Source organism: Solanum dulcamara, chromosome 5 (assembly GCF_947179165.1).
Source record: "Solanum dulcamara chromosome 5, daSolDulc1.2, whole genome shotgun sequence".
Taxonomy (NCBI): domain Eukaryota; kingdom Viridiplantae; phylum Streptophyta; class Magnoliopsida; order Solanales; family Solanaceae; genus Solanum; species Solanum dulcamara.
This window is the reverse complement of record NC_077241.1, coordinates 77,020,610-77,036,482: the sequence shown is the minus strand read 5'-3', so window position 1 is coordinate 77,036,482 and position 15,873 is coordinate 77,020,610. Positions and strand designations below refer to the sequence as shown.

General features: G+C 35.5%; 2 protein-coding genes across 2 annotated transcripts; one reads left to right on the top strand and one right to left on the bottom strand.

The window, feature by feature from the left end:
- Window positions 1–252: 252 nt before the first annotated feature.
- On the top strand, window positions 253–12,257 carry LOC129889992 (protein HAPLESS 2). Its single transcript, XM_055965482.1, has 18 exons — window positions 253–426; window positions 548–691; window positions 1,602–1,690; window positions 3,196–3,235; window positions 3,668–3,725; window positions 3,825–3,885; window positions 4,161–4,239; window positions 5,024–5,158; window positions 5,687–5,881; window positions 6,451–6,531; window positions 6,607–6,707; window positions 7,553–7,670; window positions 8,390–8,422; window positions 8,512–8,605; window positions 8,688–8,776; window positions 10,027–10,139; window positions 11,540–11,640; window positions 11,732–12,257. Exons 1-18 carry the CDS (start codon window positions 253–255, stop codon window positions 12,244–12,246), a joined length of 2,220 nt encoding a protein of 739 aa, XP_055821457.1. The 3' UTR covers window positions 12,247–12,257.
- Window positions 12,258–12,699: 442 nt separating this feature from the next.
- LOC129889991 (cytochrome P450 87A3) lies at window positions 12,700–15,477 on the bottom strand. The gene is made up of 9 exons (XM_055965481.1): window positions 14,979–15,477; window positions 14,540–14,861; window positions 14,108–14,257; window positions 13,730–13,981; window positions 13,565–13,654; window positions 13,401–13,479; window positions 13,198–13,304; window positions 12,940–13,067; window positions 12,700–12,860 (listed from the first exon to the last, which is right to left on the bottom strand). The coding sequence occupies exons 1-9, from the start codon at window positions 15,176–15,178 to the stop codon at window positions 12,758–12,760; spliced, it is 1,431 nt and encodes a 476-aa protein (XP_055821456.1). The 5' UTR covers window positions 15,179–15,477; the 3' UTR covers window positions 12,700–12,757.
- Between the last annotated feature and the right edge of the window lie 396 nt (window positions 15,478–15,873).

Below are 15,873 nucleotides of genomic sequence, written 5' to 3'. Positions count from 1 at the left end.
ATCATGTATAAATTTAAAATTGGTAACACTTAAATTTATCTCATTTTAGTTATGCAACAATATGGGGATTAATTCGAAGAAAGACTAATGTAGAAGCACACAAAAATAAAATTCAGGGCATTTTTAGAATTACTGGAATCTTAGAGAAAACTGCAAAACCCAACCGTTTAGGTGCAGTTACAGGCGCGCCAAAACCGTATATAGCACACTGAAATTACCAATTCACACGCAAAAAAATTTCAAAATTTCACAATGAAACCGCTCGTTCTCCTATTCTTCGTCACTCTATTTCTTCTTCTCCAATACGCTTCCGCAATACAAATCCTCTCCAAATCGAAGCTTCAAAAATGCGAGAAAGTTTCCGATTCGAATAGCCTAAACTGCACCAACAAGATCATCATCGACTTGGCCGTTCCCAGTGAATCGGTAATCGATCTCTCTATCTTCTTCTAGAAACTTCTGATTTATCAATCGATTGTTGTAATGAACGAATTGCATGTTAATGTGAGTTTGATGTTTGAGTTTATTTTTTTTCCGGTGACGGTAGAGTGGAAATGAGGCTTCATTGGTGGCAGAGATAGTTGAAGTGGAAGAGAACTCAAGCAGTAACATGCGAACACTTCGAGTTCCGCCAGTGATCACGATTAACAAATCAGCAGCATATGCTTTGTATGAATTGACATATATACGAGTACGTCTTTAAAAAAATCTATGTTTGATTGGACACGAGGATTATATTAGTTTGACCTCGTATACTTTTGGAAGAAAATATTGAAGTCATTGGTGTAAAGTTAAGCTTTATTGAGAAATCGTTGCATCAAAGTTTAAATTTGAGTATTTAAATGAAGTGGATTTGCGAAAGCAGTAAGACAATCACGTTTTTATGTTGTTAGTTTTTTTTGGCAAATAGTTTGCAACATTTCAAAATGAAATATTTTTATATAAATTGGAACAGATGGAATATTTTGTGTTTTGCTATTTGGAGAAGTGAGTTGGAACTTTGTTTCATTCAGTCAAGCTGCTGAATTGTACCTTAGAAATATTTAGTTCTTCTGAGAACTTGCCGGAGTTTTTTGGAATAATTTATTTTTGCTAATACTAAGTTATCTGCTTGAAGCCGGAGGCCCTTAGATTACATCTTTAAGCAAAGCTGATTGTAGCATGGATATTACAATCCATTATGTAGATTTTCTTTAGCAATGCCTATTTCCAAGCAATCTTTCCATCTATGTGATCCAAGTAATTCCTCCAAATGCATGTCACATGTTTTCTCGTGGCACTTGTTCCCGAGAAAGCTTCACTATTTCTGTGTGTAGTAGTATCACACACACTTCCATTTCTCTTATGGCAAGTAATTAGCTCGTCTGATTTTCTTAGAATGATGGAACATTGAACAATGCTTGTAGATGGACATTGGAGTCAATGTTATGTAAGGCTTCATATTAAAGATTATACTCTTTTCTCGTACAAAAACTTGTTTAGGCCACCAGATAGTAGACAGTTCGATAAGCAAAGAAAAAGAATAGATAACATATCTGTCCTTATTTGAATTAATTCCATGGTTTTGCTTTCTCTCAGTTCAATTGACTTTTCTCGTGTAGGATGTTGCTTATAAACCGCAAGAATTTTATGTCAATACACGCAAGTGTGAGCCAGATGCAGGGGCAGATGTTGTGCAGATATGTGAGAGGTAATTCATTTGATAGTGTTCTTCTCCAAATTGGATTTCCTTTAGGCAATTTCGCTCTTTCATAAACAATCTTTGTTTCTGTTGTTATGATAGCTGAATTTGGTTAAGTCACAAGTATCTGGGGATTAAGTAGCTCTGCTATTGAATTTCATAAATATCAGCTTTGACTTTTCTATCTAATTGGTATGGTCTAATTTGATTCCATTTTCTGGCTTCCTAAAATATCTCGAGGCAATATGAAAGAGATAACCAAAAGAAAAAAATAATCAGTAGGGTATCTAGGTGGATACTTCTCCTTGGAACTTCACTGCGTTAAACATAGATAAATTTAGATCTAGTTTGTCACTCAAGTTAAGCTTGTTCAACTGAAGCTAATGCTATGCTGCCCTTCCCTTGTTCTAGAGAAAGTGAGGATTTAGTCCATGGCTGCTTCAAAACGTTATTCTTAGCTGCCCATAACCTTTTTGTCAAGGTTAAGCTTGTTCAATTGAAGCTAATTCTATGCTTCCCTTCCCTGTTCAAGAGAAAGGGAGGACTTAGTCCATGACTGCCTCAAAACATTATTCTTAGCTGCCCATATTCATAGGTGTTATGTAGCATAAGCTACAAACTTGTCTCCGAACCAACTGTGCCTTATAGCTTCCTTTTTGGATATATTTTTATAAAGACAATGGAATTGGTATGCCTGATTTAAAAAAAAAAAGTTCCCTAAACCAGATGGATGATTAACATCATTTGATGATTGTGAATCGATGTTTGATATAAACCTGTATTTCTTTTATGTTCTAGGTATAGATAATGAAAAAAAATACAGCACATAATTTAGAATGCAGGAGTTTTCATTCTTATAGACTTTCCATCACATCAGTAACATAATCAATAATCAAGATTCAGAAGACAGATAGGATGATAAGTTAAAGTAGCTTGAAGTATTGAGGATGTGTTTCCAGGCTTAGAGGACCCTGTTTCCTCCCAAATGTACACCTTCATTTGATGGGAACAGTTTGAATGCAAAAGGAGATTATTCAAGCTGCAAAAGATGCCCTATAGTGTTCCACATACATACCTTTTCCATTTAGTATGCCCAGACATACCACTGTCATGTCCGTAACACTATCTAACTATGTTATTAGGTTCCACAAAGACTCATACAGATAGAAAAAGAGAATACAGCCATCTATGTATCTCCATACTGCTACTTTTTTGAATTTCCACCAACCATATAGGAAGTGAGGAAATTGATCTAGAAATGATTGCTGGCCTAAGTTTTAGTTTGCCTCCGATTTGTGTGGTGCTAAGATACTAAGTTTAGACAAAATATTCCTGTCTTTATTGTGGTTCAGATATAATGTTTTTAATCGACATTTCATCATTAAACTATTTTTCCAGCAACTTTTCTGCTAACACTTTAAGATTTGATGTTTATATTTTTTTGTAATATCTTACAGTAATTTTTATGAAAGTGTTTTCTGTCAGCTGAGTAACTTTTTGATTTGTTTCCATAGGCTGAGGGATGAGAATGGACACATTATTGAGAATACTCAGGTAACATTTGAGATTCTTAATTGTTTTTCATCGTAGCAGAATGTAGAATATTGTTGCTGTTTGGTGATGACAAGTTCATCAACTTGTCATATCGACGACAAGCTTATCTGATATCTAGGCTGGGCGAGATATATACAATTTCTTAATAGCTGCTATAACTAAATCTCTAAGGAAATTTGTTGCTTATCATGATACCTAGGGGCTGTTTTTCAAATTGAATTTTTAAAGGTAAGTTATAGACTCCCAGTTAAAACTATATTTAGTGAGTCTTATTGGTGAAGTGAATGAAGATTTGTTTTGTTTATGAAATACATTATCTACTAATTATCTGCAGGTTACCTTCTCTTCACAGTATTTTCTCATATTGAAGATTTTCCTTTCCTGATTTCTCCGAGTATAGGATATAAATCTTCTTCTATTTTTTCTTCTCAGCCTACTTGTTGTCCGTGTGGGGATCAGCGAAGGGTTCCTTCGTCATGTGGAAACTTTTGTAAGTTTACCCTTCAGTTCTCAGAGAATATTTTTCTTCATTGCAGATTACAGCATTTGCAAGTAATTGCTTCCTAGCTCATATAGTTTCTTGATTTAGTTGACAAGATGACAAAAGGGAAGAAAAACACTGCTCACTGTCTGCGGTTTCCAGATGACTGGTAAGGCCTTTATAATTGTCTGTTGTTTGTGTCAATGAAATATTTATTGAAATTCCTGTTTTTATGATTTGAGATACATTACTTTTGAAGGTCATGTTTTTTTGGATAAAAATTGTTTCCACAAAATCCTGTTTTGACATGGCTTTTCTAATATTTCAGTTCCCATACCTTTTTCTTCTCTACCATCAATTCAATTTTATTGCTACGAGCTTTATGCAAGCATATATTGATGGATAATAATTAGCTAATGCTGCAACAGTTCTCTCTACATTTAGGTTCCATGTATTTGGCATTGGGCAGCGCTCAGTTGGATTTAGCATCCGAATTGACGTTAAGAAACAATCTCAGAATTCGGTATTTGCTCTGGAATCTTTTCCGGTGTCTATTGTATATGTGTTCCTTGGTGCATACTTGGTGCCTGATTCAGATATAATTTCTCAGCATACAGCACTTATTTCCTTTTGATTTTGCTTATCTTGTCTAATGTATGGTGGTGTCTTGTATGTTGGATCGCGTCTTTACAATTTGATTAGTGAACACCCCTAAGTTGTTCGGTATTGAGGCCTAGTTTGTTGATTTATGTATAAGAACTATTTTAGACAAGAAATCCAGCAGCATAAATAGGATAAAGACCATTGTCACAAATCAGTGTTCCTTTGCTAGTCTTCAGCACTGTGTTTTATCCCTTTTACACATCTTAATGTACAACTGGTTATTGATTCATCTGTCTTTCTAGGTTTTAGCTCCAAAAAATCAGCTAGAGACAAGGAATTTTTCTTAAATTCACCTTTCACCATTTCTTCTCCATGTTAATATCTACCAATTCATAACCCCCCCACCCCCCACATCTCATTTGTGTGACACTATTTAGTTTTTGGGTTGGAAAGTTGTTTTATTCCAGCTTCTTGTAAAATCTTAATCATGAATACAAAACTAGTATAATATGAACGAGAATATGCTGTCAAGCCAATTACTTTTGGTGATGTTCATGATGACTGATTATGATTGCAAGGATGAATATAGCAGAACCTAGGTTAAAATAAACAGTGCCCAATTTTTTTGTGGAATGATGATATTCCATTCACTTTTGCATGAAGGGTATAAGTGTCATAGTTTCATTGCTAATATTTGGTGGCAGGAAGTGATTGTTGGTCCGGACAATAGAACTGCTACATCCAGTGATAATTTTCTGCGGGTGAATCTGGTTGGAGACTATGTTGGATACACTGATATTCCGTCTTTTGATGACCTCTACCTTGTCATACCTAGACAGGTAGCTCTTGTCACTCATTTCACACTGGAACTCTTTAACAGCTTTGAGATTTTATATAGATCTCATGTAGATGCCAAATTGACATGCACCTTTTTGAATTGTTTTACAGCAAAGAAGTAGCCTAGCGATGGTGAACAAAATTTAATTCTAGAGTTATCGGCATAGACTGTTGAGTTTTAGTCTTAATTTCCCCTTTATTCTGGTAGCTATATTACCTGATAGTAATCACCGATGATATGCTATGCTGGAAACCACTCCTTAAATTGATGCATTGTGCAAATTTAATTCTTGAGGACAAAAGAATAGTGCAAACTGCATATTAAAATTAGAAAGAGCAGAATAGAATAATGATTATTGTTTTATTATAGATGCAATTGCTTATGTGAAACTTTTGGCTCGTTGATTATGCAAGCATTTCTATATACTCGCTGCAATTAGTTTCTTGATTCTGATGGAACTTTTGTTTGTCATTCTTGGGTAGTCTTGTCATTTGTGATTCTAAGAGGTTTTGTGTCCCTTTTGCTGAAGGGTGGCCCAGGTCAACCACAAAATCTGGGGAGCAATTTTTCCATGTGGATGCTACTAGAGAGAGTGAGGTTTACACTAGACGGTGTTGAATGTAACAAAATTGGTGTAGGTTACGATGCTTTCAATGCACAGCCAGATTTTTGCTCAGCACCAATTTGGAGTTGCCTGCACAACCAGCTATGGAATTTTTGGGATGTCAGTAAATATTAAACACCTAATACTTAAACTATGCTCTTTTTTTTTGTTATAAGATCTTATGTGTCTCGTATTTTCAGGACACTTGGTCCATCTTTGTTTCCTTTTTAAGTAATTTCTGTTCCATATTTTCTTACCACTACAACATTTGGTCTACAATGATGGTCTTTTCTATTTCTCATATATCTGTCTATACTGCATCAACAGACATCTCTGTTTTATATATATATATATATATATATATATATATATATATATATATGGGGGCTTGTACTACCCATGTCTTCTGTTTTTCTTTTGTTGCTAGTGTTTGAAGACATTTTGTCCATACATTTCTACAATTCCATTGGCTCATATAAAATTATCTTTCTTAATTAAAAATACCAATTGAGAATGACCTAAAGGTAAAATGGGTCGTGTTTATGTTGCTGTTTCTTCAATAATTTTACTAAAAACTTAGATATAAATAACATGGGGGAACCTCTGGTTTGGCTGCGGTTGAAGTTCAAATGGACCTTAGAAATTTTTTATAATGTTTCGGACTTGAACTTGAGTAATTTATCTTGCAGGCTGACCAGAATAGAATCAGTCGAAATCAGGTGCCGCTATATTGCGTGCAAGGAAGGTTTGAAAGAATCAACCAGCATCCAGTTACGTTTCAGGTTTATATTTTGTGACTGCACAGATGTCTTTTGCTTGTGCTTGTAATTTACAAGTGTCTGCAGAATGCAGGAAGTCATGCATTCTCTATTGGAATTACAGAAGTCCTGAACACAAATCTGTTGATAGAACTGAATGCAGATGATATAGAATATGTGTATCAAAGGTCAGTCACCTTATTTGGTATTAGTGCTTTGTCCTTGTTTTTCTTGGCATAATTTTTCGTCCATGTTCCCCTTTATCTGAAGAATGCGAGCAAATTTGATGGCTGATTTATATCAACTCCAGATTGAGCTTGCAATAACAAAGACCAACATATGAATGCCCTTTACCGTTCTAATTAAGTTGACACAAGATCAATTCCTCAGTGTTTCTTCATCAACTTTTAAGCAGGTTTAAATATTATATAGTCCAGAAAAAGCAATCTTATATTAACTTTTGATACTTTTCCTGTCCAAGATTTTTATAATCATATTACAGAGATTATTTAGTTTTGTTGTATTTTTCTGTATATGACTTTTTGTCTCTCTACCTTTGCTATTTATGTTGCTTAAATAAAACAATGTTTCCTTTATTAAGAAATTTCAACTTCTTACCAAATTATCTAATGATTTAAGAAGCATAGTACATCAAACTTTTAATGACCAGCAAACATTTTCAACTAATAGGAAAATAAAGAGAAAAGTTGTCCCTTCTAATATTAAGAACAATTTTATAAGTATGAGGATAACATGTGAATGGAATTATTATATTATAATTTAAGAAGCACAGTACATCAAACTTTTAATGACCAGCCAACATTATCAACTAATAGGAAAATACAGAGAAAAGTTGTCCTTCCTAAGAGTAAGAACAATTTAATGAGGATAATATGGGAATGGAATTAAAATATCAATACACTGAAACGTTAAAACATCAAAACAAAAACTTCTTTGTCTGTATAAATTAATTTGGACAGACTATGAGCATTGATTGAACATTTTGTAAGATTGATTTGGTCCTTTTATGCAGGAGCCCTGGGAAAATTCTCAGCATTACAATTCCAACTTTTGAAGCTCTAACTCAATTTGGAACAGCAACAATTACAACAAAAAATATAGGTGAAGTGGAAGCGTCCTATAGCCTCACGGTAAACAACTACTTTATGTTTAGACAGTTAAAATATGTGTTTTATCAGCTCATCAGTTTAATGTTCTTCTATGATTTCTAAAAGGATAAACTTTCATATTCACATCCCAGAAATAAGCTGCCAACCAATATGAGTTGGCTCAGTTAGTAAGGATTGAATCTTGAAAGGTCTTGATCATCCCCTATGGTGGACAACCTGTACGTCTAAAGTACTTTGAGGCATGCAGGATGCTTTGTCCCTGGACGAGTCCTCCTCTCACTGATCTGTTCCTTAGACCACCCCCACCCCAGCAATCCACAATAGAAAAAAGGAAGAAAAAACATAAAGGAGTCCCATAATAAGTCATGCTACATCATTATAGCATTATCTTGGTTTATCTTTGCTTTGATATATCAACTTGGTAATTTCCGTTGTGCTACCACGGACCACCAGATCTAATCTTAACAAATTTCACCAGGGAAGAAATGTTAAATTACTGAGAGGTCCTTGATGCATCATTTCCGATTTTCTCATTCTGAAAGTTCACAATTTTTGGTACGTAATTCTAGAAAATAACATAGATGTCTGAGAACAGAAACTTGATTAAAGTATCGCAAGCCTGTCGATTTAACTCTAATTTTAGTAGGTCAATTTGTAGTTTTTGTAGAGGCATAAATATACTTCATTCATCCGCTTAAATAATATGTGAAACTCTTATAATTGACCTTTTCATCATGCAGTTTGATTGCTCAGCTGGTGTCGGCCAAATGGAGGTCATCATTACTTAACTTCTGATATATGATACAAAGTCATGATACTTGTAGAAGAAGAAATAACCCTAGTAAACCTTATGGTGCTGCAGGAACAGTTTTATATAATGAAGCCAAATGAAGTCATGACTCGGGCATTCAAGTTGTACCCATCAAGTGATCAAGCTGCAAAGTATGTCTGTTCAGGTAATATATTAATGAGGAGGGCATGAAATGTAGTAAATGATCCCGAAGATGCCAAATTTTCTATGGTTACTCTTTGTTGCAGCCATACTGAAGGACTCAGATTTTAATGAAGTTGATCGGGCAGAGTGTCAATTTACAACCAAAGCTACTGTTCTTGATAATGGATCACAGGTCAGTTGTAGTTTATCCTGGAAATCTTGGCACACACCGTGCGTACATATTGTTTTCTAGCGATATAAAAAAAGAAAAAATAACAATGATATATTGGGCTACATGATGGGGAGAGTGTGTTGAAATGTGACCATCTCATCTACAAGCTTAAGTTGTTTGAGAGAGCGCACTTTTATTTGTTTAATTTTTTCTTCCAACACAACCTCTCACATACGGCTTGTGTTTTTTCATGGGCCAAGCATGTGGAAGTTTTTTTTTTTTTTGATAATGGGTGGTGGTGAGACTCGAAGCCAAGATCTCAGCCTGCTCTGGTACCGTGTTGAAATGTGTGACCATCTCATCAAAAAACTTAAGTTGTTTGTTAGCGAGAGCACACTTTTATTTATTTAATTATGTTTTCAACAAAGTGGAGCGGAGAGACCAAGAAAGAAGTTAGTAGTCTGACATGGGGGCCAGTCTGAGTAAAGTCTTTAAGAGAGAGGGTAAAAGTCTTTAAGAGAGAGGGTACTATATTTTCAAAGTTGTTGTTATAGGCTCAAGTTTGGAGTTGAGCCAGTGATGGTGTTGAAATCTTAGCACCTTGGATGAGTAGTTTGTTGATGGCCAGAATGCTAACAGAAAAGAGAATGGCAATATGTGCTTCTTTTCAATAGGACTATAAGATTTCAAAAATATGTGGACCTTGAAGCATTTGTTTTAGCACCCTGTTATACTTCTTTCCAGTTGTAATGATCTTTGCATTGTTCTGTAATCCGTATAGTTGTCAACCTGGAAACAGTTTTGGTTTATGCTGTCATTGGCTGAAATTAAGTGTGATTAAGTTCGCATAAAGGGTAGAGAAAATGGAATGGAAAAGATCTATTTCTTTTTTCTCTTCTTCCCTGATTGAAGTAAACAACCGCACTTTCAAAAACTGCTACTATCCCATCATTATTACCTCCCAGAGTTCGACGAAGTTTCAGTTTTACTTCCCAGTAAGAATTGCTTTGTTGGATTTCAATTAGTCTATAGTGAAACTAGCTTTTGAAAATATGTTTGCTTTTATCCTCTTACCCATCCCTTTTGCCATTAGATTATCCTAAGACTGATCTCTCTAGAATCTAAGTTTTATCCTAAGACTGATCTCTCCAGGATCTAAGTTTCTCAAACATTCTTCAGAAACATCGTTGGTAGAGCTGTCAGATAAACATGTAATGTCATGCACTCACTCTTATTTGTATTACTGATCACATGTCATCTTCTTAATGCAGATTCCGTTTCAACCTCCTACAACAAACATCAATGGTTTCTTTGAGAGCATTGAGGATCTATGGAAAAGAATGTGGGAAAATTTGACAGATTTTCTAACTGGGAAAAGCTGCAGGTACTTAATCTTTTAAAATGTCTTTGTTGTCAAATGATCGCCAATGAAGCATATTATAGATATAGAGTCTTGGAAGACTTTTATGTCAATTGCAGTGTTTTCAGTCTAGCTTCTGTGGAGGAGTAGCACTAGGCTAGTAATTTATTAGACTAGTCTCGATTCCTCAAGGTTGTACGAGCTGTAATAGTAGTTGAAAAACCTCCCATCCCGAGTGGGCTTAAGCCTTTCACTTCAGTTACATGCTGCTAATTGATTTTCAGTAAGATTTTATATACTTGAGTGCTCTAGGCAGGAATTCGAGATATCTTTGAATAGATATACCCTTAATGTTAAGTTTCTGGCTGTCTTACATTGGTCTCTGCTTGACCATGAACTATGGGGAATTAAAAGATTTATTGCATCATTTAAGGTTTTTGAATAATGTTTAAGGATTCCTATGTTGATATTGTTCATTTCTCTTTTTTTTTTCTTTTCAAAATGGCTTCTTCACTACTGTATTCCTTTTCCAAATATGCTCTGATATGCTTTACTTGAGCCAGGATCTTTTGGAAACAGACGCTCTACCTTCACAAGGTAGGGGTGAGATCTGGTTACACACCACTCTCTCCCTAGAACCCACTTGTGGTATTACACTGGGTACATTGTTGCTATTTTAGGATTCCTATCAAATAAATTCAATTTTCGTGCTAATTGTCTAAATAGCTTTTCTTTTGACAAATAATTTCCTGATTAGCTTGGTCAACAAATATTTGTTAACTAAAGAATTGGTAATCTTTTACAGATATTAATTTCTATTGATGATAGTGTATGAATTTGAATATAGGAGACCGACAACATTTTTTTTCTTCAAACTGAACTGACATAGCTACTTAGGTTCAGTTATCAGTTCTTTCTACATTATAATGTGGCATGTGCTTCAGATGTTGCCTCTGCTTTCTGGATCAAACGTGATATAATTTTTGATTTATTCCTGAGCAATGTGTCTCTCATAAGCATAGATGGACCAAATGAAGTTTTATTTGAGAAATTGATAAATCTCATTTTCTAGACTTCCAATTCTCTCTTGCAAATTGGTCACCTATTCTGATTAAGAAGTTGGCTGTTTCCATCCAGTTGAGTGCTTGAAAAATATATCATCAAGATATTTTCTATCATCCTAAGGACAATATTTGTCTATGTAAAAGAATGCTGATAACCATAATCTCATTTTGAGTGAAACAGGAAATATACTAGCATGAATTTTTACATTAATTTGCTATTTATTTTAGTTTGCTGATGTCTGATGTAGATGTTAGATTTTGTTTAAATTAAGACAAAGTCCTGTCTATTTCCTGAGAGAAGGTAGTTATGTCAGTTAGTTTTCAATTGGATTATGCAACTCTGGATCTTTCTGTGGACAGAATGAAGTGCTATGGATTCTTCAACTTCAGCTGCCATATACGGTACATCTGCATCAGTTGGGTGGTGATGTTTTGTCTGTTCTTGGCAATTATTCCAACAGGTTTCTTGCTTACATAATAACATTTGTAGTGATCTTTCAGAAGTTGAAAGTAGAAACATATTTGATGGTATGTTACTATTATGACTTGCAGTGATTGTACTACTCTGGCTTCTTCACCAGAAAGGTTTATTTGATCCTCTGTATGACTGGTGGGAGGATCATTTTTCAATTACTGAAGATAAACATATGAGTCGTTGGAAGCACAGTTATGATGCTGAACCATTAGGAAATCATCATAAGAGAAGTCATAAGAACGAGCCAAGGCGTCATAAGCATCGTGCACATAGAAGGCACACAAGGTTTCACAATGACACGCGCGAGAATCTGTTGGGAGAAACTGATAATCATTACTACCTTCATCATGTGCACAAGGATAAGCATAAACATGGAAAAACCAAGAGCTCAGGCATCACAAAGCCACTTCATTCAAGAGAGGGGGAGGACGACCACATGAGACATCACAGACGAATAAATGAGAGAGAAACCTTGGGAGGACCTATCATAAACAAGAAGAGAGGTGATGAAAATCAAGAGGAATATCTAAGGCACAAACATCCCATCTTAAATGACACACACCATAAGAGGCAAAGCAAGTGGAAAGAATGACTAAAGCTGGTTGACAGTGATTGTCAGTGCCTTGCCACTATTTCTCATGTACAGAAGTTGTTAAATGTGTTTTTTCTTCTTTATAACATGCTTTTGACCTCTCTTAACTTAATAACTAAATGTTCCAGGGATATTTTGCGGAGAAGAGCAGGGTTCTGAAATATGGGGGAGCAGGAAATAGTGAACTCTCTGATTCTAGGACTTCTTCATTCAAAACTGTACCATGTATTGAATTTATACACTTTTGTTCTTTCCTTCTTCAATATCAACTACACTTTTTGTTTAAATCATAAAAAAAGAAAAAAAAAAAAAATATGTATGTATAGGCGTCATATAAGTAAATTTTAGCAAAATTTTCCCAGACTAATGATTTGCTGAGTTCTTTCTTTCTTTGTCCCAGCATTCTTTCAGCGGCAATATCTTCTGCTGCTTTGAGAATATCCGGGTAAGTTTCAATTCCTGGTATTGCCTTTAGCCACTTTTTCTGACTATCCCATCAATTGTGTGTTGTCTATTGTATCTTCTCATCTTTTTCCGAGATCCTAATGTGGTAACCGTTGGGAAACTGTAAACCAGGAGTCCGCACTGTGTCTCCTCCTTCAATTGTTTGCCACCTGACAGTTTTTACCAGTTATAACTGATTAGCTCCCTCTCTTTCTTTCTCAAAAATATTAATGCGAGTAATGTTCTTACCTGTATTTGGTCACAAGGGAGTGGAGAAAGACAGCCATCTGCACCTTAGTGAAATCTGTACCAACGCAAAATCTCATACCACCACCAAAAGCCATGAAATTTCGAGTTGCTCCATTTATTTCTACTCCCTGTATTCCATGAATATTTCATAGTAAAGTTGAGAAAATCACTCTATGATAACACACAACCACTTTCATTTTCTCTAACCTTTAGTATCGTGCAAATACAGTAACAATAAATAAATTATGAAAGGCTCACCTCCCATCTCCATGGATTGAAGTCAAGGGGATCTTGATATTTGGCAGGGTTTAAGTGTACAGCTGGAGGACAAACCATAACCGCCCAACCAGCTGGAATGGTATATCCTGCATCAGATAAGTATTATATTAAGGTATGTTCCTATGAGTAAATCTGAAGCCTTATTCCCAAGAAGATGGTGGTAAAGATTTCTAATCATATACCTTTGAAGTTGATATCTCTTAGTGTTTTCCGGAAAATAGCAGGAACAATATTTGCCAGTCTGACTGTCTCATTAATAACCTACACATCCAGTATTAATGAAGAATGTTCTTAATGCTGGTTACTAAGAACTTTGGAAATGGAAAATCCGTTTTAATTGAAATACCTGAAATGTAAATTTCATTGATTTATATTCTTTCCATGTAAGTCCAGAAGCTGGATTTTCCCTGCTTCTAATTATTGCTTCATGTTCCGCCTGAAAAGCATTATATAACCATTAATTCTGGAGTTTAATGAGATTGATTAGTTGAAGAAGATTAGTCACACTTACTGTTAATTCTTTTAAAACCAAAGGATGATCATGAAGAAATTTAGTGGCTAAAGTTACAGCCAGGGAGGTGGTCTCGAAGCTGGCAAAGAGCAGGACAAACATCAAATCTAGAGCTATTGCCTCTGTGAGGATTGTGTCCTTCCTTTGAAGTTCTTCTAGGACATAATCAAAGAAATCAGTTTGTTCCTTCCTAGGCTGTTCTCTTCTTTCCTCTAGCATTGTCTTTAGCATCTTCATTGCCTTCTTTCTTCCCTGATGATCACCTTCTAGAGTCAATTAATCACTTCAACAAGTATATGGGCACACCATTCTAACCCGAATTTCGCAGAATTGCATTCTTGTACCAGATGGCTAAGTCTAAATATGTAGAGTTAATACCTGTAAGCATTTGTGATAGGCAGTTCCGGGAATGTCTATAGGAAAAGAAATCAATCCCTGTATAAAAGCGACAAAACTTTCCCGCAGATTTTCTGATGAGGTCTCAGAATCATAGCTGATTAGCTTTTTTGCAGTTAGATCAAATATCATCTGCAGAAACACCAGGAGACATTCTGATTAAAATTGAGAACCTTATAATATAGTAGTAGAGGGAAATTTTGAAGGGGAGCCTTGGTGCAACTCTAAAAGTTCCAACCGTGTGACGGGAGGTCACATATTCAAGCCGCGGAAATAGTCTCTTGCAGAAAGCAAGTTTAGGTGCATATATAAGACCCAATGTGGTCTGGTCCTTTCCCGAATATCGGGTATAGTGGGAGTTTTGTGCACCGGGCTCCCCTTTATTACTGAAGGGGAAATTTTGGCTCAACTTACATTGGCAGTTGCTTCCTTCATCTCTACACTTGTCTGACCTGACCACCGCTTCAATTTATTTTTCGCTACCTCTTCAACCTCAGGCAGCATCTTTTTCAGACTTTCAGAACCAAAAAGGTTTAGTACCATGTTCTTCAAGTACTTGTACATGAAACCATGCAAGGAACCTACATTTTGCCTTCCGAATATCTCAGTGAATGTATCTGGATACCAGCTCTGAAACAACTGTCCCTCTTGCTGAAAGATGAAGTAATTAAGGTCCGGGTCTGTAGATACAATAACAGGACGTCCAACCACGCTAGTTCGGAAAATCGGCCCATACCTGAAATAAATTGACAAAAAACTTTACTAGGATGGTAAAATGAAGTTCAGTAAATGTCAATTTGTAGTATTTCTACTAATATATAAGAAACCCAAATGAGTGGATTGCAGTAACCACCTTTTCATCCTCTCCTTCACAAAGGGAGCAATATCTGATGTTGTATTTGGGGCAAAGAACTGAATAGTCTCTCCTAGTAACGGCCAGCCCATTGAACCTGGTGGGAGTTTTCCATTGCATCTGGGATTCCTCCAGTTGTAAACCCAATGTATAATAATCAAAACCAGAAAAGCCCCAATGCACATACCAAATGATATCATCTTAGTCGTAATATGTATTATCTGCCCCTATATCTCTATAGATAAGATGAATTGAAGTGGAGATTTTCTGAAAGAACTTCCCAAGAAAAGGAAGTGGAAATGTATATCGCAGGCAGGTATGCAGTACCTTGACAAGAGAGTGAGGGAAAAAGTTGTTCAAAGAAAAAGAAATGTATTGGTTTTATTATCAATAGGAAGTGGAACAGTAATGGTAGGAGATGTTGTGAGAAAAAGACTCTTAGAATGAGAAGAAACTGCTGTCATGTATTCCATATCCACGAGGTGGAGTTCTTAAATAGGCAGGCTAGAATTACAACTAATTAGAATAATAATTTTAATTGTTTTTTCAAGTTGGTTGCTCAAAAAAAGCTGTACAAGTAGTTGGAGATAAGAATAGTATAGCCATAATAATTTTGCGTTGAGAACACCCTCATTCTTTTGTCAACGGCAATATTTAAAAAATTGTTAAAGAAAAGCCTAGCATAACGATGAAGCTTACACGATCCTTCCTCTAATTATTTCTCTCTCTTTGTAGATAATCTTTGAAAGGTCTTAAAACACACAAAACTGAGGGAGTACTTGCATATCTTTAGGAGCTTTATTAGGAAAAAAATATTCCCTTAATTCACAGATTTAATTGGGTGAAAATTGGACTTAAAATATCTCTTTCCTACATTTAGAAGTAAGAAATCAAT

Excerpts from the sequence above, each read along its gene's own strand:
- LOC129889992 (XM_055965482.1), top strand. The coding sequence starts at position 253 with ATGAAACCGCTCGTTCTCCTATTCTTCGTCACTCTATTTCTTCTTCTC. Across the intron at positions 692-1,601 it reads ATGAATTGACATATATACGA|GATGTTGCTTATAAACCGCA; the intron begins GTACGTCTTTAA and ends TTTCTCGTGTAG. Across the intron at positions 8,777-10,026 it reads TTCTTGATAATGGATCACAG|ATTCCGTTTCAACCTCCTAC; the intron begins GTCAGTTGTAGT and ends TTCTTAATGCAG.
- LOC129889991 (XM_055965481.1), bottom strand. The coding sequence starts at position 15,178 with ATGATATCATTTGGTATGTGCATTGGGGCTTTTCTGGTTTTGATTATT. Across the intron at positions 14,258-14,539 it reads TGAAGGAAGCAACTGCCAAT|ATGATATTTGATCTAACTGC; the intron begins GTAAGTTGAGCC and ends GTGTTTCTGCAG. Across the intron at positions 13,982-14,107 it reads CCTATCACAAATGCTTACAG|GGAAGAAAGAAGGCAATGAA; the intron begins GTATTAACTCTA and ends GGTGATCATCAG.